The sequence below is a fragment of the Manis javanica genome, chromosome 15 (genome assembly GCF_040802235.1).
Source record: "Manis javanica isolate MJ-LG chromosome 15, MJ_LKY, whole genome shotgun sequence".
NCBI classification, from domain to species: domain Eukaryota; kingdom Metazoa; phylum Chordata; class Mammalia; order Pholidota; family Manidae; genus Manis; species Manis javanica.
Genome location: NC_133170.1, coordinates 5,254,726 through 5,278,376, shown reverse-complemented (window position 1 = coordinate 5,278,376; position 23,651 = coordinate 5,254,726). Strand labels below are relative to the sequence as shown.

Below are 23,651 nucleotides of genomic sequence, written 5' to 3'. Positions count from 1 at the left end.
ATTTCAGGTAATATCTTGTGTAATATCTTTAATCATCAAATGATTCAAATGTCCTTAAGAGCAAACTGAGCTTTGCAGAATCAACAATAGAATTTAAATAGAAGAAAGAATCCATCTGGAAAGGAAAATCTGTTTGTAAACATAAGGGACCAGCTAAGATAGGGAAGCTAAAAATAATTTTCTAATATGCATCTCGTATCCTTGTCACAGGTGATTAGACTAGGAATCTGCCCTGACTCAAAACACTCGTCTAGATTCAGGGAAAAAAAAAAACCCCATCTCAGTAGCAACTGTGAACCCACGCTTCATAACCCTCCACAAATCCCGAAGAGTAACAGTGGGAAGCAGGCATAGGTAATGGTGAAGCCAGATCTCCTCCATCCCGCCTTCACACACTTGATTCTTTTTTCGAATCAACTGATATTATACTCCTTCCTGCATTATGCCATCGGTCACAGTTCCCATTCATCTGGGATGCTCTACACTCCTTTCTTCTACAATAGACTCAATAAATGATTATTCAGCACTTTCTACATGTAGAATATTGGACTAGACACTAAGCAGATACAAAGGCGAGTAAAACACAGTTCCTGTCCTACAGGTATTTCTAACTTAACTGTCTGGTGCTCTTTCAAATGTTTATTCAACAAGCACTAAGTTACTAAATGACAGAGAAAGGCTTTGGTGTTGGAAACTGTGATATGAACACATGGGCTCCAGGCCCTAGATTATTTATATTCCATTAAGGGAACAGATTTGTAAACAAGTATGTGCAGTAAAATATGCAAGGTCGTAATAAATCCACTACAGATTACAGAAATTGACTATGGTCAGTTGTGTCTGCAGGACCAGGGAAAGCCCATTGAAAGCCCTCACAGGGACTGATGCGTAAACCGTCCGTCACCCATTGGCCAAGGTAGTGAAGCGAGGCAGCCGCTCCCACGAGGACCAGGGCGTGAAGGGGCTTCAGGACGCTCTCAGGAAATGCGAGTGGTCTGAAATGGCCTGGAGTTCAGGACGAAGTCGAGGGAGGCCAGTGGAGAGGGAGACGGCAGTAGGTCATGGGGAACAGGAGATGAGGCTGGAAAGCTAGGTCAGGGTTTGGAAGATCCTGATAGGCTGCTGGCAAAGGCAGTTCAAGGGTTTTGAACCAGAGGGTAAGAGTATGATGGCATCTGCTCAGGTGTCTAGCAGCGCACTCTGCAGGGTTCACGGCAGGGTGGACGGGGTCGGCCAGGGCAAGATGTGAGATGGGAAGCAGCAGGACCTTGTGCCCCGGTTTCTGCAGGAGTCCAGCCGGCCTGGACGCAGTAGGAGGGGAGCGGCCCCCGCCACCCACACTGAAGCCGCGAAGCCGAAGCAGAGAACCAAGAGCTCAGGGGCTGAGGCTCAGCCGGCAGGGACTCCACTGGGCATCAAGGGCACAGAGGAAATGGGGGACAGACTGCCTCTCAGGAAGGCAAACGGGAATTCTCAGGAGTGCCCATATGTTGTCTGAAAAGTCTCTGATGCCACTCTGATGATGCCAACCCTCGTTACAAAAGCCGGTGTAGAACATGCCCCCAGAACAACAGTGTAACGGCCACACAGTAATTTCATTTTGAAATCCCCGCATTTCATATGTGTGCTGGGACTGTTCACTGCTCATTACCATCATCATGACCCCATGTACTGAACTGATTTACCCATTTATTGCCCTCATTGAAACAAAGCATCTCTGTAACTCTCTTTTTTTTCCTAATTTTATAGTTAGAACCACTATTGAGGTCAGTGTCTCAGGAAACATGTGATGTAACCAGGTGGGATGTAACGATTTAGGTTAAATATACCTTACGGAGCAGTCAGATACTTCAGTAGTGTTATAAGCACTCAGGAAATTAGTTGGGCACTGCAACGAAGCTTTACAACCAGATCAATGTAACAAATGACATCATTTATGGGTAGTGATCACGCTCACCTTTTACTGTGCGTGTGCAAACAAGCTGTTTTTTCTTTTTCCTTTTTTTCTAGAAAGCAGTTTCTCCTTCCATTGTCCTATTTTCAACACTTTTATTTTTCAGCGGAATTTAGTCTTTCATAAAATTTTGTTTTACTACTTTGTGGCACAAAATTAAAATTGGTGGAACAATACACAGGATGTGGAAGAAAGGACATTTAGCAAATAAGACACCTTCTGCTTCTTAAAGAGGTCAGGCACCAAGTATCTCTTCTTACCTTAGACTATTCCCAAGTAAACCCACCCTGTCCTGCTTTGTGGTATCAGTTTCCAAGTCATTTATTAGAAGCATTTTTCCCTAAGATAAAATCTTCCTTGCGTCAAAGTTATGCTCATTTGCTTTCCTATTTAGGTATGTTATACAGAATATCATACATACGGATTCTAATACTTCACTCTTTGGTGGGGTTTTCCTGCCTATTATTCATTCCAGATTTTAGCAAATCACCTGTTGCTATTTAGAAAGTACAAATTCTCTACTTTTAAAACTTGCTCTACATTACTCACAGACAAATAAATAAAGTAAGTTCATTGAAATTACTGATTAGTCTCATTCCTCCACAAATAAAGCTACGTAGGATGTTTGACATAAACAGTAAAATTGAATAACTATGTTTTTATTAAATTGTATTGGTAAAATAAGTTATTTTAATGCAAACCAGTATTTTTAAGAGTATAGACATATACAAATTCACGGCTGTCCAGACTCAATCTTCTAGTTGGTTCATTAGGCAACAAACATTTACTGAAAACTTTGACTGTGCTAAGCACACACTTGGTTTTATGAATATCAATGACAAAACACATATGCACATATAAAGTTGGTAGGGGCAACAGACATGCAAAAATCTAAAATAATTGTAAGTCAGAAGAAAATAAAAGTATAAGAAATGTAGTGTAGGACTTAAAACGAAGAACAATTAATTCCAGTTGCAGGAATCTAGCAAAATATCATGGCAGCCCTGCGTCCAGCAAGTCTACCGGTCCTATTTTTCCAACAGTATTTGTTCACTTTGTGTCTCTGTGTCACACCTGGGTAACTCTCACAATGTTTCAACCCTTTCATTATTATTGTATTTGTTCCCATGATCTGGGATCAGTGATCTTTGATATTACTACTGGAATCTGGGATGCCACGAACCATACCCTTGTCAGACACAAACTTAGTACATGTGTGTGGTCTGTGTTCTGACTGCTCCACTCAGGGCCACTCCCCACCCCTCTCCCTCTTCTTGGGCCTTCTTATTCCCTGAGACAATACTGTAATTAGGCCGATTAATAACACTACAGTGGCCTAAGTGTTCAAGTGAAAGGAAGAGCCACACACCTCTGGTTTTATTTTAAAAGCTAGAAATGATGAAGTTTATTGAGGCAGGCACGTCGAAAGCTGAGATGGGCTAAAACACAGGTAGCCAAGTTTGCAAATGCAAAAAAAGTTCTTGAAGGAAATTAGAAGTGCTATTCAGTGAGCAAACGAATGACAAGAAAGCAAAACAACCCTATTGCTGATATGGAGAAAGTCCAAGTGGTCTAGAGAGATCAAACCAGCCACAACGTGCCCTAATCCACAGCAAGGCCCCGACTCTCTTTAATTCCATGCAGGCTGACAGAGGTAAGGAAGATACAGAAGGTAAGTTGGGAGGTGGCAGAGGTTGGCTCACGGGGCTTCAGGGAAGAAGCTGTCTCCAGAACATGAAAGTGTGAGGTGAAACAGTGCTGACGGAGGGGAGCAGCCAGCTACTCCGAAGACGTCGCTGAGATGGCGAGTGAAGGTCACTACACTCAACAGCAGACTTTCAGTGTAAGCAAAACAGTCTTCTTTTGGAAGAAGACATCATCTAGGACTTTCATAGCTACAGAAGCAAAGTCAAAGCCTGGCTTCAAGGCTTGAAAAGACATGGCTGACTCCCTTGTTTGAGACGAGTGCCGCTGGTGACTCTAAGTTGAAGCCAATCCTTACTGCTGATTCTGAAAATCCTGGGCCCCTTTAGGAATTATGCTCCATCTACTCTGCTCTCTACAGGGAACAATAAATCATAGATGACAGCACATCTGTTTACAACATGGTTTAGTGAATATTTGAAGCCCACTGTTGAGACCTACTGCTCAGAAAAAAGATTCCTTTCAAAATAGTACTTCTCATTAGCAAGGCACACGGTCCCCCGAGAGCTTGACAGGGGTGGACAATGAGGTGGGTGCTGTTTTCATGCCTGCTCACAGCACTCACTCTGTAGCTCATGCATCAAGAGGTCATTCCCACTTTCAAGCCTTATGATTTAAGAAACATTTTGTAAGGCTAGAGCTGCCATAGATAGTGATTCCTTTGAGGGATCTGGACAAAGTAAATTGAAAACCTTCTGGAAAGGATTCACCATTCCAGGTGTTATAAAGAACGTTCGTGACTCACGGGAACAGGTCGACATTTAAGCATGAACAGGAGTTTGGAAGAAGTTGACTCCAGGCCTCATGGATGACTTCGAGAAGTTCAAGACTTCAGCGGAGGACATAACTATAGATGTGGTGAAACAGCATGGGAACTAGATGTGGAGCCTGAAGATGGGACTGAATTGCTGTTACCTCGTAATAAAACCTGAGTAGATAGGAGCTGCTTCTTGTGAATGAGCAGAGGAAGTGGGTTCTTGAGATGGAAGCTGCTCCTGGTGAAGATGCTGTGAAGACTATTGAAATGACAACAAAGGATTTAGAATATAAACTTGACTCATAAAGCAGTGGCAGCTTTTGAGAGGATTGACTCCGATTCTGAAAGAAGTTCTATTTGTGGGTACAACGCTGTCACACAGCATTACACTGAGAGATTTGTTTGTGAAAGAAGAGTCACCTGATTTGGCAAAACTTCACTGTTATCTTCTTTTAAGAAATTGCTGCAGCCTCCCGGGCCTTCAACAGCCTCCACTCTGATTGCTCAGCCACCATCGACATCGACCGAGGCAAGACCCTCCACTAGCCAAACAACTGTAACTCGCTGAAAGCTCAGATGATAGTTAGCATTTTTATCAATAAAGTACATTTTAATTAAGGCATGTGCACTGTTTTTTTTTTTTTGTACACATAATGCTATTGTGCATGTATAGAACAGTTTAGTATGAACATAACTTTTCTATGCACTGGGAGACCAAAAATTTCATGTGACTCACATCATTGTGATATTTGTTTGTTCTGGGGCTCTGGAACCGGACCTGCCATAGCTCCAAGGTATACCTGTATGTGAAGAGCCGAAGAGGGGCTCAGAAATTGCAGGAGGAAGGGCCGGGGGTTCAGGAAGCTGGGCGGGGAGGTGGCTTTCAGACTGAAGGGAAGTACCACTAGTGGAAGTGAGACATACAGGAGAGATTTGGGGCTTAGTAAGTATTCCACTTTGGCTACAGCCCATATCTGAGATGTGACCAGCAGGCGGTGTCTGGCCAGGATAAGGAAGACCCCAAACACCACATTTAAGTGCTTGAATTCTATTCTGTAAGTAAAAGGGAAACACACTGAAAGTTTCTGCAAAAGGAAAATCACACAATTCGACTCTTATTTAAGAAACTAACTACAAAACACATAAGGAATAGACCAAAGACATGAATTCTGGAGTCCCATAAAATCTTTCAGAGTATTTTTATAGTCTAGGGAAAAATAACGACTTCCTGAACAAGAATGGTGGCTGCAGGAATGGAAAGGGAAGTGACAAACACTTTGAGAGCTGATCAGTCACTGTAAGTCAAAGGTTACAGTTAAAAAGTAACAGAATGCATGCCATATAGTATTGGCTTACTTCATTTCAAAAGTCAACTATAGCAGGCTTTCCCGTAAAGCCCAGATGTTCCCCAAAGGTTCTTACAAGTACTCCTTCAGGCAGGGGGCACGTGGTAACCCCTGGTGAGGGAACAGAAGATTGGACCCATTTGCCATCTCCGCTATAAACTCTAACTACCAGAGATACAGATGGTGAGAACGGTGACATATGACAAAAGTAAACCACAGGAAAGCATAGGTATCTGTTCATACTACACTCTGCTCACTTTCAGGAGAAAGAAAGCTATAGATTCCTATAGAGAGGAAAAACCTAGAACCACAACAGCAGAACTTGAGAATATGAATGAGGGCTTGAAAGTAGCAACTGGTGGGCATTAAAAATATTCTACCTTAAAATCCCTTTAAAAACTAAACCCCTGGAATTAGGGCCTAAGTTTTTAAATGGGCACTGACCATCACAGGATTTCCTGAAATCAGAGCATGTTTACATTTTCTTTCAAGGCCCTGCTTCCAGTATCATAGAATCACCAAGCTCCAAGCGACACATCCCTGGGCATCTAGTCCAGGGATTCAAACTTCTAGAGAAACTAATGTCCAGAAAAGTGGCGGAATCATCAAAAGTCACAGAGCTGATAACAGAAAGAACGAGAGCTCGGGGATTTCTATTGCACTTTGTGAACAAATTCCATATGGAAGTAAGAAGTCATATGAATGCATTCAAATGACAAAATGATTTAAGTGACACCAAGAAACTGAAACTACTTAGTTTAAATTATGAGACAAACCTGGAGGTGAAAATCAATCACCTTTTAGCTAGTATGTTTCAAACTTTTCTCCAAAAATATTTTTACAGCCACTAATTTGAATTACCAGTGAAAAGAAATGCTCACCCTTCACATCATATTGATCACGCCTCCTTTTCCCAAGGCCTATAAAGAGGCTTTGGATGAACCACTGGCATAAAAATCAATTGAAACCAAATTTCCAATATTTCTGCTTCCGCAATTAATTTGAAAGTTGACATATCAAGTTAAGTCAGATAATAAGCTACATCCGAAAGAGTAGGTACCTTAGATGGGCTTAGCAAAAAAGCTATCCCTCTAGTATGATTCTCGGTATTGCTCAGTCTCACACTCTGCTATTTACTAGGTCTCTGTCCTCTCTCTTTCATAATCTGCTTTCCTGCTGGGCAACATGAAAACCCATTGAAGACATTCAAGAAAAATGACTGTGCTTTCAATTACACAGAAAACCACCAATAATGTGATACTCCCTTTCCAGGAGTGCCTTTAGATAAAAGAAAATGTTCGTAAAAATGAGCTACACACATTGAGGTGAAGCAGTGACGGGGATCTACAGGCAGTGAGAAACAAGCTTCCCAGAAATAATTCAAAAACCACCATGATGCTAAGGCTGACAAATGTGTTGGTTTCAACTACTTATAACAATTATAATCGGACCTGATTCATTACACTTTCTGACATTTGAGATCATTCCTAATAAAATTAATGTCATTTGTCACTTGTATCTAGAGAAAGCAACTAATTGCCAAAGTAGAAAATAATAAGTTCTACAAATTCATGTCACAGTTCTAGTAGTCAGAATACTATAGTGACATTTCTAGTATCTGAATAATTACTTTATTTACATGGAATTCCAAAGAACATATTTGTCATGAAAAGAAACCCTGAAACTTACTGAAAAGCTAGCAAGTTAAGTGGTGACTTCCTCTTTACTAAGAAGTAGATTAAAATGATAGGGCTTGAGGTCATTCCTCAACTCCAATGGTCAGTAGGAAATGTCACACAGTCAATTCAGTTAATTTTCCTCTGCGTTTCATTGACCCAGTCCATCACCTTTCTCCAGCCTTTAGCTTTTATTTCACTCTGCCTGCTGACTTCTAGTTAAATATTACCATCATTACTTCATTTCCCACAGCTTCATTAGATAACTCAGCAGGCGAAAAAAGATAAGAATCAATACTTGGAAATTAAACATGAAATTGTTAAAGTTTATGCCACTCATCTGAATTGTTTTATCCACAGCTCTCACCAACTTGGGACAGATGAAAACACAAAAGAATTCTGTATTCTCCTTTGCAATAATACTGCTTTCATCTATTATAATTGTGTCTCCCAGCTTTGTACTGGGAGACAGTTACCAACACACCCATACCAATAGGAATGAGCCCCACCCTTCGAGCCTAAGACAAAGACCTTATGAAAGAGTGACAGAATACAGCTAGTGGTCAGAAGCATACACCCACAAATCAGACATACACTGATTACCAACGCAACCGCACCACCTCCTCGGATGTGCAGCTTAAGCCAAATTATTTAAACTCCCTCTGAAGTTCAGTCTCCTCATCCATAAAATAGGACATCACACCACCTGTTTTACAGGATTATAAATTTTGAATGTATTTACACATTGTCTCACATAGAATTAGATTTTGATGTTAATTTAAGTAAACTATAGAGCAAACATCCAAAGCTTTTGCTTGTTGGCCTCATTAGTACAGCTTATGTTTGAATGGTTCTGCTGTCTAAGAGAAATATTTCCCAGGGACTATCAATGATATTTTGTTTCTCCAGAGTTTCAGGAAGTTCACTGATAATTCCTTCAGAATATTTGGACTATTATTCTTTATAGAATAAACTTGACAGAATGTCTCACAATTTGAAAAAGAACGTCTGATAGCTAATGACCCTGGCTGACAAGGCATTATCACTGATGGCTGTCATAAGCCTGAAACTATTAAGGTACAGTGTGTCAGGCAGTGCACACCGGCCGTTGGGGCATGGCACCTTTTAAATAGCTCTCATTATGTTACTGGCAGTAAATTCTGGCTGGCCCTTCTTTATCTTGTGCTGACATCTACTCTGATATCTGTTATCAAATCCTTCATGAAAGACCTGTCTAAAAGTCAGCCCATTGATACTATGGGTCAGATGCAAGAATGTGCTAGAATGTGCTTTCATATTAAAGCTTTGTTGTTCGACACTACCTCCTACCTAAACACTATCTCCTAAATCCCACTAAGTCCCCCTGTCTGATTGTGTGTATTGGTGTGCAGGCAGCTCTGGGCAGAATCTGTATAAACTGCATAAGCATTTCCTGACCACGGTTACATGCCACACCCTCTCCACAGTTAGGTATTCCACCTGGGCTATCATGTGTGGTCTTTAACATGCAGCCTAGCAATGGTCTCCTTGTATTCACGTTTTCTATGACTCCCCAAACTGATTGTAAATTTGCCCAAAGTACAGGGACCCTCTCTTCTATGTTGTCTGCATACCACCCAGTAATACACTCAAGAGAAACTGAGATGATGCAAACGACTATGAAGTGCTTTTCTTGTGACCGGCACAGTGCTGGGCACTTTACAGACATTATTTCATTTATTTCTCTGATAATCCTATAAATTTTGTTTTTAAATCATTTCCATAATACTGATTAGGAAATGAGATTCCAAAAGTTGAAATAAGTTACCCAAAATAACATTCCAAAAGGGATAAAAATGGGATTTAAAGACATCTACCTGACTCCTAATTCCATTTTCCTGCTGCTATACTCTGCTGCCCCAAATTCTCATTACTCTTTAAATGCAACTTTCTGAAAGGAATATAGTACTTATAAACGTGCAACCAGTAGTTTAGATCCGACTCTGCTTATTTAAAGAGTAATAGGGGTAAAATAACCAGAACAAGTTATTAAAACACCCTTGAGGAGATATCTTACTAATATCTTAATCTCTAGAAAACCATTTTCAGGAAAAAGCACAGATGTTGGCAAGTGTTTGTGAATAAGAATGTTCATCTGTAGCATTATTTTGAATAGTAACTTATTCAAGTAAATTTTGAAAAGTTAAATAAATGTAGTATACCCATATAATAAACTATTACACAGAAATGAAGTTATATTTTCAAAAACTAATGATAGTAACATCTACATGACATAATATTAACAGAAAAGTACAGAAGATAAATTGCATAGAATATGGTATGGTCCCATTAAACAATGTGTGTGAGCATGCATGTGCACACACACGCACGCACACACACACACACATCAGGGAGATAAAGGGATTATAAAATGTGATGTTATAAATGAGACAGAAATGAACAAAATGCTCAAGTTCGATGGAATAGTGGGTAATATATATTTTCTGTTTATATCCATTTGTAATTACTGAGTGTTTAATATGACAAGCAGTGTTTTAACTCATGTAGGTGTATTAACTTATTTAAACTTTGACAGAAATATAAGAAGTAGTGACTATTATTTTCCTCACTTTACAGATGAGGAAGTTCAAGAACAGGGAGATGAGGTAATGTTCCATGATTTTATAGCAGCAGTGGCAGAGCGGGTCTGGTTCCACACGCATACGCCTCAAGGCTAAGCAAAACTGGCTCTAATAAGCATGTGTTAAAGGTTATAAAATAGGCGAGCAACTGAAGAAAATGCCTTTGAGAGGAGCTGTTTTTCTCCCCTGCCTGGAGTGAACTCAAACAGGGAATGCAGTCTCCTATCTGCTAAACCACAGTAGGGTAGTAGAACAGCCCTGGACACCCGCTCTCCCGGGGCCTTGCTTTGTGAATTGCTTCTAGACTCAAAATTTCCACATCCCAGGCTGATTTAGAATACCACCAAATGCTAAAAAAAAAACACAGGGCAGACCAAAATTGGTGGAACAACTCTCTAAGTAAGGCTTTTCCCTGCTAACATATCCCTGGGCAACTCTCGCATTGAGATTCTAGAATCACTGTCCAGCAATGCCTCTAGCACACATATTCCTGAAATTCTGGGGCTCAGACAAAAACAAACAGGGCTGATAAAAGCACGATGGGTGATGGGTGACTACAGCCACAGACCGCAGGAACTGCAGGGCCAGAAGAACAGGATTGCTGGGGCCATGCCACAACGTGACCCTGGGTGTACATGTGATGGGCCTCACCAACAGGGTAACAGGCGTCCGGACTTACCTTGCTTACAGTCACAATCTGTCAGTTAACCACATCATTGGGAAACCTATTTACACACTAACTTCAAACTTTTCATCTAACTACAGAAGGGTGTAATGTGCTAAAGAGAGAAACCAAAATGGACTGGGGCGGAAAGCCCGACTGTTATGATTGAACACTGGTTCTCTTTCACCACAAATCATCAAAACAGCATGGGCACCTGCTTCGAACTGGGCCGATTCCCACTGGACCAATCAGATTCTCTCTCGGAATATGAATTTGTTTTCTCAGATGGTCAGTTAGTCGCTAAGTGTAACTGGACCTGTAAAATGTATATGTGTGAAATACATGCCACCAGTGATGGAGAAACAGAAAAAAAGTCTTCAAAGTAAGAGAAGAATGAAGATGTGGAGAGGGCCATGTAAAAAGAAGTGGAAAGTGAACAGAATTTCAGTCATCTTGCTTTTGCATTGACAGTACACCTGCAGGCGATCACAACCTTTCGTGGGTCACAAAATTCCACAATGCCACTTATTCCAGTAGAGAAGGAAGGCCAGAGAGAGTGCTGAGCTTGACACCATCATTTCTGATAGCCACAGTCTATCAGCAGCTGCCCTTTCCCTTTGCAGGATGCTTTATCTTTTACAAAATGCCTGTAAACGGTGATAATGCAAGTGTGCGTTCAACACCAGGCTCTCCCCCAAAAAGGGGAGTGCATATGTCTAGGTGTGCATTCATATAATTTATGATACATTTTACTGACATAAATATGCATAGCTGAGCACATGTTTACAAATAATAATAATATATATAATGTTTTTATTGTAAATTCCACAGGGCCAACAGATCTCCACAGCATGTCTTAAACGCAGACAAAACACTATATCAATCCTGATTCTCAGCGTCAGCCAGGCTCCAGGAGGTAAATATTCCCACCATGGCCAATTTGAAGCTGCCAATGTGATGTCACTAAACATGGACTGAGAAGAGATGAGCAGTTAGCACCTGACTACATAGTATGTTCACCACCCTGATTAAAAAGATAGAGCACAGATGCCAGCAAAGAGTTTAGACAACAGTAAAATAATTAGGACGGGATAACTTCTGAATGTCTTACCTGTCTTCAAATATAATTATTTAATTTTAGGTTTATATCATTTAATTTCTCATGATCATTTCATTTCACAACTGGCACACAAATTCTTGTCTCAATCCCACTTAGCCCAGCTCCAGCACACCACTGAAAATTGTCCTCGTAACACCTTTGTAGGGCAAGTATTGCTAATCCAGGTCAGCCACAGTCATTTACACATGCAGCTGATAGGTTAAAACAGTTCATGTCTACAACCAGCACAGGTGAACTTGATAGAAGGCGAGATGCCCAGACCTACTCCCAGAGATCTGACTCCATAGATCTGGTGTGGGGGCCTAAGCGGCTGTACGTTAACAGGCACACCGCCCTCGCTACGCCAGATGATTCATTCAGAGAATCACAGCACCCAGCACTCACTGACTTCACATTCTGTGCCAAAGCTCAGAATACACAGACACAAAAGACACGAAAAAACCCGTCCTCAAGGAGAATTCAGAGACCAAGAATTACAACTGACCCTTGAACAATGTGGAAGTTTAGGGGTGCTCACCACCTGCACAGTCAAAAATTCAACAGCTGAATGCTGATCAGAGCCGTACCGATAATGCAGTCAACAAGTACTGTTCAGGTTACACATGCATATGCGCATTACACGCTGTATTCTCACAATAAAGTAAACTAGAGAAAATAAAATGTTTTTTTTCAAATTGTCACACACCTCCAAAAATTTTTCCAATGTATTTGAAACAACAAACCCACATATAAGTGGCCCCAAGCTGGGCAACCCCATGCTGTTTGAGCATCGGTGGTATAATGTAACTATGATACTGGTACATACTGGCCGCTTGGGGAAAACAGCAAAATCCAACTTGAGAAAGGAGTCATGAGGGAAAATGATACCTGACGTGAGTCTTGAAGAAGGAACACAAGCTAATCAAGAAGAGGAGGGGACGGGAGGGAGGTTCGGGGCAGAGAGAATAGCACGTGCATGACCACACAGGCAAGGAGAACTCTGCTGGGTCAACAGCACACGCTTTGGGGCGGCACCTCTGACTCAAGTTTTGCAGCCATATTCATCGGGCACAAGTTTTAGCACATAGCTTGGAACGTATTTGTTAGACTACGTTCAGGCACAGAGCTCACATGAGGAGCGATGGGAGATGGGGCAAAAGAGCTATGGCCGCGTGAGGAAGGACTTTCTAGAAGGCCTCGCATGAAGTAGCCACTCAATAAATCCCCGGCTGGTATTCTTTCTTCCGTATCAGTGTTGACAATTGGTTTTATCACCATCATAGGACTATTGCTGTGGAAGGATTTCCATGCGATGATAGCTAACCTACAAAGCCTAGAAATACAGAATGCTCTCATTGCTTTTATAATTGATATGCTAATTTCTCAGGGAAAACGACAAAATATCATCAGAATCAGGTATGAGAGAGAGTGCAACAAACTTAAGATCCTAAGGAAACAAACGGGTGATTACTACCTGTTATTTTTCCCATTGGTTATACCTCATTCTAATTAATCTGTTTTCAGAATAAAATGGGAACATTATAAATATTATTTTATGTTTTAGGGTTGCCATCATTTCAGCTATAGACATCGTAATTGGGTAACCAAATTAAAACTTTTATGAATTAACACAATAAAGAAAAATGAATGTAAGAACTCAATCATGGGTAGAAGGGAAGTCGGAGTTAGTTGTCCCCACATAAATACAGCTAAAAAATGTACCGTCACCCAAACATACCAAGTGTGTAGCCACCACAAAACCTCCGTGTACACAGTCCCTGCTCCAGCGCCGCGCGTCCCGCCCCTCCTCAGGTCCCATCTCCTCTTTGCAGTGCCTTCCAAGCCCTCCATCCCACAGGGACCTCTTCCCTCCTGCCCAGGAGTTTCACCTGCGGATTCACTCCCACCTTACCGGGTGTTATGCAATACTTATCTCCCAACCAGGGTTGACGTTTTTCAGAGAACTTCTCCTGCATTTCTCATGGAGCTTGGCCTCACGCCACGCGTATAAAAGACACTCAACCACTCGGTGAGTAGTGAACAGACCGCATGATTTCCATGGATTATATTTAGTCAAACTTCAATTGTCGATGTTTCTCACCTCCCAGAAAATGAAGATGAAAATGTCATAAAGCTTTCAAAAAGTCTTAGACTGGGGACAGTGAAAGGAGGTTATCAAAAGGGATTCTATTCCTGAGCTGCCTTTTAACTGTCCGCAAATCATCAGAGGCCTCTGTACAGAAGGCGAGGGAATTCCCTGCTCCGCCTGCCCCTAGGAAGGCTGACGAGCACACAACTGTGCCTTGTCCCCACAGACATCCCAGGAAATAGGCTCTTTATGCACATCAAACAAAGAGGGGAAAGAGCACAGGTGTCCCATCGCTGCCTCTATCCTTGTCATCTTTAACCCACTTACTGAAGTTCAGAAGAGAGGGACTATTTACAGAACTCCATAATGAAATTACATACATTTATTTAATAAATGCTATTTCCCATACCATAAAAACAGCTAACACCTCTGAATAGTTTTCAGACATCCTCGTATTAAACCCCAGTAACACTCTCTGTAACATAAGTACCATGATTATCGCCATTTAGAGACGAGGAAGCTTAGATTAAGGAAGAACTGGCTTCAAGGTAAAAACAAGAGAAAGTCACAAAGCCAGAATCCGTAACCAGGTCTGTTGTGCTGCAGCCCGAAGAACACTACCATCTGCGATGACGAGATTCAGGTCTTAACAATCTAAGAACTGTGAGTACTTGAGTTTCTCTTTCAGGACTTCTTATTCTATTTGAGAATTTAAAAATTAAAAACAAGACACTAAGTCCAAGGTATGAAAAAAAGGCTGGCACAAGGGGATCCCCAGGGTCTGAGCAGCAAACGGAAACAAACTGGCTTAAAGCCAAGGACTTCAGGATTCCGGGGACACACCCACAGCAAGGACCAAAAAAAAAAAAAAAGGTGAAATGTGAACCCGACTGGTAGAAAGAGCAGCTAATGCATAATTTTCCCATCACCTCTGAACAACTTCTGAGAAATTCGGATTTAATTCACAGCATTTTTATATTCATTCCACATACAGGCCACATACCATTCGGAGCTGCAGATGGTCAGCAGAGAATAAGAACTCTAGAAGATGCTGTGATCGGAGGACTTTGGGCTATGTGTTTTTTGCATACACTTATAATAACCTCGCTCTAGCATTCAAAGTCAGCGTCAAGGGAAAGAAAAAGGCCCAGAAATGAATGTCTAAAAAGAGTTTTCCCTATAGCTTCACCTGTTCAACTGACAGAACAAAACCTCGGGGCGCACCTAGAGCTGCGGCCACGATAAGGCAAGAGCTCCGTGTTGGCTGTCACTGTCAGCACTGCTGTGTTCACAGTCTGAGGTCAGCGCTAAGAGGCAGCGAGCAATCACGGCTGCGCCTCCAGAACAGCTAACGGCCATCGCTACTGCCCATTAGCACCTCTGCCGGGGCTGTCGGGTGCTGGAATGTGCGCGCGCCCGCGCACACGCACTATTTGATTCCGCTGGCTTTAGACTCGGTCTTGTGAACATGCGAAATGAAGGACCCCTGGATTTACAGCATTTGAAGTTCTAGGGCTAATTTACTTCGGAGATCACCCATGTTGGTTAAATTTCTCCAAGTTTTGCTAAGGAAAGGTAAGAAATGATGACATTAAAACCAACATTGAGGAGAAAGTGGGCAAGTGAGACGATAGTTTACCACGAGAAGAGGGCACCGCGTGCAAAACAGGGAGCGGGCTTGGGGTCAGTGTTACAACCCGCAAATTCTCTCTCTCTGTTGCCATTTTCAATCTGGTGCCGTCCCCCCATCTTCTCCAATCTGTGCTACGGCCATCGCGCCGCCGTATTGGCAGGGACACGAACCCGGAGAACCTCCGGCAGAGGAGTTTGACATGTACAGTCCCGGCAGGGTGTCGGTTTACAGTCCGTAGGCAAACGCGGCTGCCGGCAGGCGGAAAGTCGTGACTTCCCAGAATTTAGGAAAAGCACAGATTCGTCTGCCAGGAGGGCTGGAGCCGAAATCTCTACCTATCAGGCTTAAGGCAAAACGCCCGGAAGGGTGGGGGAAGCCCGCCGGAGGCTCCAGGAGGCGGGGGGAGCGCCGGTCTGCACACGCCCGGCTGGCCGAGCCCCGGCCCTGCGCGGCGGTCACGCGCCCCGGGCGCCCCAGGCCCCCCCGGGCCCGGGGCCCGTCACCACCCCCGGCAGCTCGGGTCCGGGACGCGGAGGGCCCGCAAAGGGCGCTGAGTCACAGCCCGGCCAACTTTGACAGCATTTCCCAGAAAGTCCGTCCCGGTCCCGCGGCCCCCCGCTCGCCCCGAGGTCCCGCCTGCGCTCGGCGCCGCCCGCCCGGGGAAGCCTCGGGTCCCACGGCGGGGAGCCTGCCCGGGACGGGCGCGGGCCGCGCTCACCTGCAGGACACCGACACCTCCACGCGCGTGGCCGGGAGGGCCGCGCTCAGCTGCGCCAGGTCGCCGAGGCCCGCGGCGCTGGTGTGGCGGCTGTCCATGCTGGCCGGGGGCGCCGACGGCCGGCCCGGCGCCCACATGCGCGGCTCGGGCTGACTGAGCGCCGCGCGCCCGGCTCCGGCCCGGCGCGGCCGGCGCGGGGCGGGGGGTGGAGGCAGGGGAAGGAAGGGGGCGGAGGCAGCTCGCGGCGAGGGCGGGGGAGGCGGCGCCGCGGGGAGGCCGGGCTGAGGGCCGGGGCGCCCGGCTTCCGTGCGCACCCCAGCCGGCGGCGGCCCCGGGGCACCTGCGCGCTCCCCCCGGGCTCCGGGCTCTGCGGAGCCGCCGAGCGGCCTGCGGGATGGGGACCGCACAGCCAGGCCCGAGCCGTCGGGGACAGCCAGCCGCGGCCCGCCCCGCGCCCTGGGGGCCGGCCTCCGCCCCCCGCACACCCCCGCCGCCCCCCGTCAATCAGCGGAGGACGCGCGGCCCGCGGAGCGCTCGCAGGGCTGGGACGCGGGAGGCGTGCGCTCCCGGTCCCGGCCCGGACCCCGTCGGCCGCCCGAGGGCTGGGGTGCGGGGACCCGAAGACGAGCGCCAGCTTTCTGTGCGCGGTGGCGAGGTGACATCAGTGCACGGGCCAGGCGGAAGCAAGGTGGACATTAAAGTGGGGCGCGCCGTGCGGGATCCCCGCGATCGGGCACACGGGCGTCCAAGGGTGGCAGTCCCCGTCAGGCGGGGCTCTTCTGCCCCTTCGCTTTCCAGCGCCTGGAACTTCAGTCCTAAAGCCTGGAGGTCCCAGCCCTACCCCGCGGCTCCGCCACCGCGACCCCGACCCCCGGCAATGGCTGAATGAAACTGGACGGAGAGAAGCGCGGAGGAGTCGCACCGAGCGCCCCGTGCGGGCCGCCGGATGCTGGGGCAGCGAGCCCGGGGCGGGATGCGGGAGCGGCCCCAGCGTGGGAGGAACCCGCCGCTCAGCGCCCAGGCGGCGACCCTTGCTGCGGCCCCTCCCCTCCGGATGCCGCCACCAGGGGGCGCGCGGGACGCGCGGGGCTCCCCAACCGCAGCACCCTCTTCGGGAGGCGCGGTTCCCAGGGCCGCGGACCTGCAGCGCGTTGTAACGTTTTGATGTCCCTGGAGCCCCCAGCCCGAGATTCTGCAGATCTGCGGCGAGGCTGTGTAGGCGCGGTCTTGCGGCTTGGGAAACGTTCGTTTGTCCAAATTCTTTCCTGTTTCCCCCACCGAGCACACGTCACCTCTTAAATTCTATCCTCTTTTCCTTTCACAGATTGAACTGTCGTTTATTACTGTTGGTTAACGTCCTAAAACCACAGACATTCCAACTATGCTGCCCAGAATTTGGGGGAAGAGACCTCTGTGTATTTTTTAAACTAACCAGTAAAAAAGTCTACCGAAGAAACGAAAGTTGAGAACTTTAGGAAAGTATTCAGCCCACAGGACTTTTACTTAATTACTTCCACTTCATTGTGTTATAACTGTCTTGTATAAACTGTACATATTTAAAACATACCATTGCTAAATCGTAAGGCATATATGCTCCTGGGAAGATGGTACCAGCTGAGAATGCTCTTTTTCCCAGGATCGTGCCCCAGAGACAAGAAGACTGTAGCCAGCAGACATGAGTACTGAGCAATCAACAAAGCTCTTTTAATCAGTGAGAAGAGAAAACGGCTGCTGCTCAGGAGGGGCTCCAAAGGAGGGCTGTGGGATCTGGGGTTTATACTGCCTCCCGGGAGGAGGAAGTCCCACCCTCCCCCAGACTTCTCCAACTTCGATCTTTTAAAAATTTTTGTCATTTTTCAATTATTTTCATTTGCATGTTTATTTAGAATCAGCTTGACAAATCTGCATAAAAAAATCTCACTGAAATTTTGATTGGGATTGAATTGATTCTATGGACTAGTTAGATAAGAGTTGCCATATTATCAAAATTAATCCTCTGATCCATGAACATTATGTATCTTTCCATTTATTCGGGTCTTCTCTAATTTATATCAGCAATGATTCACCAGCTCTAGCCTTACAAAATGTGTTTCTTAAATATTAAAACTTAAAAGTGAAAATGCCTCCTTGATCTATGGGTTGTAGATGTACGTTGAGTGGCAGGCATGAAAACAACATTCATGCTCCATCTCCATCAGAACTCTTGGGTGGCCAGGTGCTTTGCCAATGAACAGTATTATTTGGAGAAGAATCTTATTTTCTGAGCAGCAGGTCTCAACAGTGGGCTCAAAATACTCAATTACCCATGTTGTAAACAGATGTGCTGTCATCTATGATTTATTGTTCTCTTTACAGAGCACAGGCAGAGAAGATGGAGCCTGATTCTTAAGGGCCCTGGGATTTTCAAAATGGTCAGTGAGCACTGGCTTCACCTTAAAGTCACCAGCTGCATTAGTCCCTCACAAGAGAGTCAGCCTCTCTTTTGAGGCTTTGAAGCCAGGCATTGACTTCTCCTCTCCAGCTACAGAAGTCCAAGATGGCATCTTCTTCTAATAGAGGCTTTTGTCTACATTGACAGTCTGTCACTTAATGCATAACCACCTTCAGTGATAATCTCAGCTAGTTCTTCTGGGTAACTTGCTGCAGCTTCTCCATCAGCACCTGCTGCTTCCCCTGCACTTTTCTGTTATGGAGACGCCTTCTTTCCTTAAACCCCATTACTCAACCTCTGTTCTTTTCTTCTTTAGCTTGTTAGCCTCTCTCAGCTTTCCTAGAACTGAAGAGAGTTAGGGCCTTGATCTGGGTTAGGCTTAGTTTAAGGGAATGTTGTGGCTGGTTTGATCTTCTCTCCAGACCACGCAAACTTTCTCCATTTCAGCAATAAGGATGTTTCACATTCTAGTCACTCGTGGGCTCACTGGAGCAGCATTCCTAGTTTCCTTCAAGACTTTTTCCTTTGCATCCACAACTTGCCTGTTTGGTGCAAGAAGTCCAGCTTTCTGCCTATCTCGGCTTTCAATGTACCTTTTCACTAAGCTTAATCATTTCTAGCTTTTAATTTTTACAGTGAGAGATGTGCAACTCTTCTTTATTACTTGAACACTCAGAGGCCACTATAGATTATTAATGGACCTAATTTCAGTATTGTGTGTCTCAGGGGATAGGGAGGCCTGAGGAAAGAGAGACCAGGAAATGGCTGTTGGGTGGAGCCGTCAGAACACATATAACATATATGGATCTTATGTGGATGCAAACATGTGGCACCCTAAACCAATTACGACAGTAACATCAAAGAGCAGCAATCACAGATCATAGTAACAAGTATAATAATAATTAAAAGGTTTGAAATGTGAGAATTACCAAACTGTGACAGAAAAGTGAATAAATGCTGTTGGAAAATGCAGGGTTATCACAAATCTTCAATTTGTAAAAAAAAAAAAGCAGTATCTAGGAAGTACAATAAGTGAAGTGCCATAAAACAGTGTATGCCTGTACTATATTCTAGGCATTGTGCTAAATCTAGGAGGTAAAACTCCTTCTGGCAAGGCGATGCCTGATTGGGTAGAGATAAGACTGAATGAATCATGGAGTTATTTATACTTCTGAGATCGTATTATTCCACAACATCAGAAAATATTTCAGTTTGTAAACTAAACTGTCCATTATTTGGGGGGAGCGTTTATTTACAAAATAGCATGGTTAAAAATAGAATCAGGTCGCCTGGAGAGGATGTCCTTACAATGTAAGGACAAAGTTCATTTAGCTCACTGGCAAGTAGCACATCGGCGCTTACAGAAATTCGAAACAAATTGGACTGAGCAGGTCTTCAGGCTGTCGCTACACCACTGGAAAATGTGACCCAACATGATTCTACCCCAAGATAAGCGAGAATACCAGCATTGCCAAATGGTCATCTTCACAATGTCCTTGGGAAATAGGTATCTGTATAATCACCTTAGCCATTAGACCTGTTCTGTGAAGGCAAAATTTATAAATTAATCTTATATAATTGCAAAGAATGGACGTTGTTTAATTATGGGGAAATGGCAGCAGAAGGAAGACATTTCGTAGGGTGGCCAAGACATGATCTCTGCGTACCTACCTGCTCTCTGACCTGCTAATCATTTGGACGTGATTTACCTAAAATGGACCAAGTCTGCAGAAAATTCAATCATTTCAGACATTAAAATAGTATTACTAATACCTTTAGCTTAAAGTTATCTTTGTGACTAAATAAGATCAATATCTCACCAATCTTACAAATACTACCTTTCTAGTGATTAAGGCAGTCAGAAAAACATCACTTTAGAATATCACAAATAATAACAAAATTAAGATATGTCCTGCATAACTGTCCAGGAACTTTAAATCCAATATTATAATCAAGTAACACCTTTCTAAGGGATCTTAGATGGTTATTTAGATAAACCTATTCTCCAGCAAATTTTTTTTCTGTTTGATAATTTTTACATTCAAGAAAGCACTTAGACTAAAGGGTGCTTTCAATTTTAGAACTTCACACTCAACAATCAAGCATACAGAAGAACATACTTCACAGTGTGTTTTGAAGGTCTGAAGTTGGTTTGGTTAATATTTGGTTTTCCACCATCACAGCCATTGGCTCATCTACCGGCTGTTCAGTAAAGATGCCCTAAACTTGGTGGAGTTCGGGGAGGGCAGGGAGGCCCAGGACAGGGACCACAGCAGGGGTGGTCATCTTACTGTGAATCTTCTTTTTTTAAATGATAGTATCACAGGTATGTATTGATGGGCAATGGCCTGTCCAAAACTGAACCACTCAAAACAGTGGTTTTACTACTTTTCATGGTTCTGCAGGTCAGCAGTCAGGATGGGCTCAGCCGGGTAGTTCTGCTCCACGAGCTGTGGGCTAGGGTCATGCACAGGACTGTGCCCAGCTAGCGCCTGGCAGGCCTGGAAGAGCTGGGTCAGCAGGTCAGCGGCCTTCTCCCAGGTGGCTGCTGTGTTTTCTCATTCGGCAGTCCAGCCTGAACTTCACAGCATGGTGACTGACTTTCCAGGAGACGAGGTGGGAGCTGCAAGGCCTCTGAACCACTAGGCCTTCAACTGGCACAGCGTCACCCCCGCTGGCTCCAATTTGTCAGAGCCAGTTACCAGGCAAGCCCAAATTCAAAGGGGGCAGGGAGGTGGCTGAGCTGACTTAAAGGATGGAGCACCCGCACATACTAGGAGGGAAGGAATTGATAGCAGTCATCTTTAGGGACCATCCACTACAAATAGTTGATTCACTTATGGCTAAAATAATCATATATCCTTCATTTAAAAGAAAAACAAACCACGTATCTAATTTTTTCACCTCTTTAAATTTGAAAACTAACATAAGTCTATATTAGGAACCAGAAATCTCATAGCTTACATTGTAAGGGGTAGGTTCACAGTAGTAAGCAAGGATTAATCTTCAAGAGTGGCTTTGCTAAACCACACGTTGAACAGTTGGGGGAAGAAATTGAGAAAATACAAAGATTGTGTCCCCTGCTCTCAGGCATCTTAGTTAGTGTGAGACCCCCACATCAGCTCAACACACCAAGAAAAAAAAATGAAAGAACAAGAAATGAGTGATTCGTCATGAGGTTATGTGGTATAGACCAACACGACTGGTGCTCAAAGAAAGACATATGATGAGAAAGAATAACCATGAAAAGTTTCCTGGAGAAGTGGGACTTGATATTTTCCAAGAGATAATAGGAGAGGACAGAGCAATATAGGTGAGGGCAAAAATATGAGCAAATATAGAAGTAAAAATAAGTATTGCATAAGCTTGTACAGCAGTGAGAATACCCAACTCACCAGAGAAGTATGCCAGTTTGCATAGAGTGAGGTTATCTTAAAAGACCTCATAATTAGAAAGAAGATATGTAAAAGGAGGGTCAAGCTAAAGTTATCCAATCCTACCCAATCCCACTGGGTAGCCACAAGTCACAATGAATATTTAAGAATTTATTTAAATTAAATGAACATTAAATAAATTTAACTGTAGTGCTAGACAGCCACCCAAGTAGTGGCTACCCTACAAAATTGTGCAGATGGGAGAACATTTCCTCTGCACCGTAGAGGTTACCGGACAACAGACATGTGCTGACAATGTCTTCTACTTCCTAATTTCTAAAATCTATTCACTTTTCACTTCCCCTCTGCTTTCACTGGGGTAATGCAACCCTCTCCTACCTTGTCTCCCTCTCTGGTCATGCCCTTCTGCAACCTGCTCCCCCTTCTGTAGCAAGAATGCACCTTACAAAACATGAACTTGGTTTTGTCAAAATTGGGCCCAAGTCATGCATGCCATTCCCTCTGCCTGGAATACTCCTCTGTGCCTCTTTCCCAGGCGGACACTTATTCCTCAGGTCCCAGGTTAGATGCACTTCCTTAGTGAAGCCTTTCCAAGTATCTCTGAGCCTCAGTATTTGTATCTTTAAGTATCTCTGAGCCTCAGTATTTGTATCTTTAAAACCATGCCATCAATGATACACAGTCATCAAAAATTAAAGATAATGTAACTTGAGGGCTTTGCTTTTAAAATGAGAGTAGTGATGCTGCTTGAAACCTCTAGCTTTTCTTCTCATGTAAGCTACCCACAGTAGTGCTGAGAAGCGCCACCTGTATGTCAAGTTCTAGTTTAAAATCACTTACACAGCTTATACGACTAAAGGGGATACACATTTCCTATAATTCAGTCACCAGGCCTTCCCTGAACCATTCTAGCCTACTATACTCCTCTCCAACTAGAAGTTTTTATTTTATAACTATCTTTTTAACTCCATCTCTACTTGGTCAAACTCCTATTCATCCCTCATGGCCTATCTAAAATACCAATTCCTCATTGAAGTGTGCAATAACGTCTTCACCTTGCTTTTAAATAAATAACCTAATAGGACAACTAACTTTAAGCACAGAGAAGAATCAGCGATAAAATTCTAAGATTTTTTTATCTAGCAAGGAAAAACAGCAATTAATATTTCTTCTCGTGTTACAGGCATTCACTTGAACATGATTATCCAATGATAACCAGTTAGCGTTAAGAACCTAGAGAGACAAAACACTATACTCTTTGAAATCCAGATGCCTTTAAAAGAGCCTGTCAGATTTTCATAGTTACTAAACACAGAACAGGTCTCACTTTTTATAAATGTTTCCAGCCTCCAAATTTATCAGAGGTTTCTTCCAAGTAGCTTTTCACTAAATCTGCGAATTCAAAGAGTTTGATTTTTTTCAGGGCTAGCATAGAAATCCATTCACAAAAAATGAATCAGAAAGGGTAGGACTAAGAGCTCTGAAACTTACCAAAAGGAAACATTCTTCCACAAGGACTACAGAGTCTGAAATATTTTGCTTCTACCGGAGCCTCCCTAAATGC

At 44.0% G+C, this 23,651-nt stretch overlaps 1 protein-coding gene across 3 annotated transcripts in view; it reads right to left on the bottom strand.

The window, feature by feature from the left end:
* The window catches only part of CPNE8 (copine 8), a 165,081-nt gene extending 148,599 nt beyond the window's left edge, over positions 1-16,482 (bottom strand). For 2 of the 3 annotated variants that reach the window (XM_037010062.2, XM_073223160.1), the window contains exon 1: positions 16,262-16,479. In XM_037010062.2, the coding sequence (XP_036865957.1) occupies positions 16,262-16,398 (137 nt within the window). In that variant the 5' untranslated portion in view covers positions 16,399-16,479. Of the gene's footprint in view, positions 1-16,261 lie in introns of all 3 variants that reach the window. The other variant, XM_037010073.2, reaches the window with a different exon arrangement.
* Between the last annotated feature and the right edge of the window lie 7,169 nt (positions 16,483-23,651).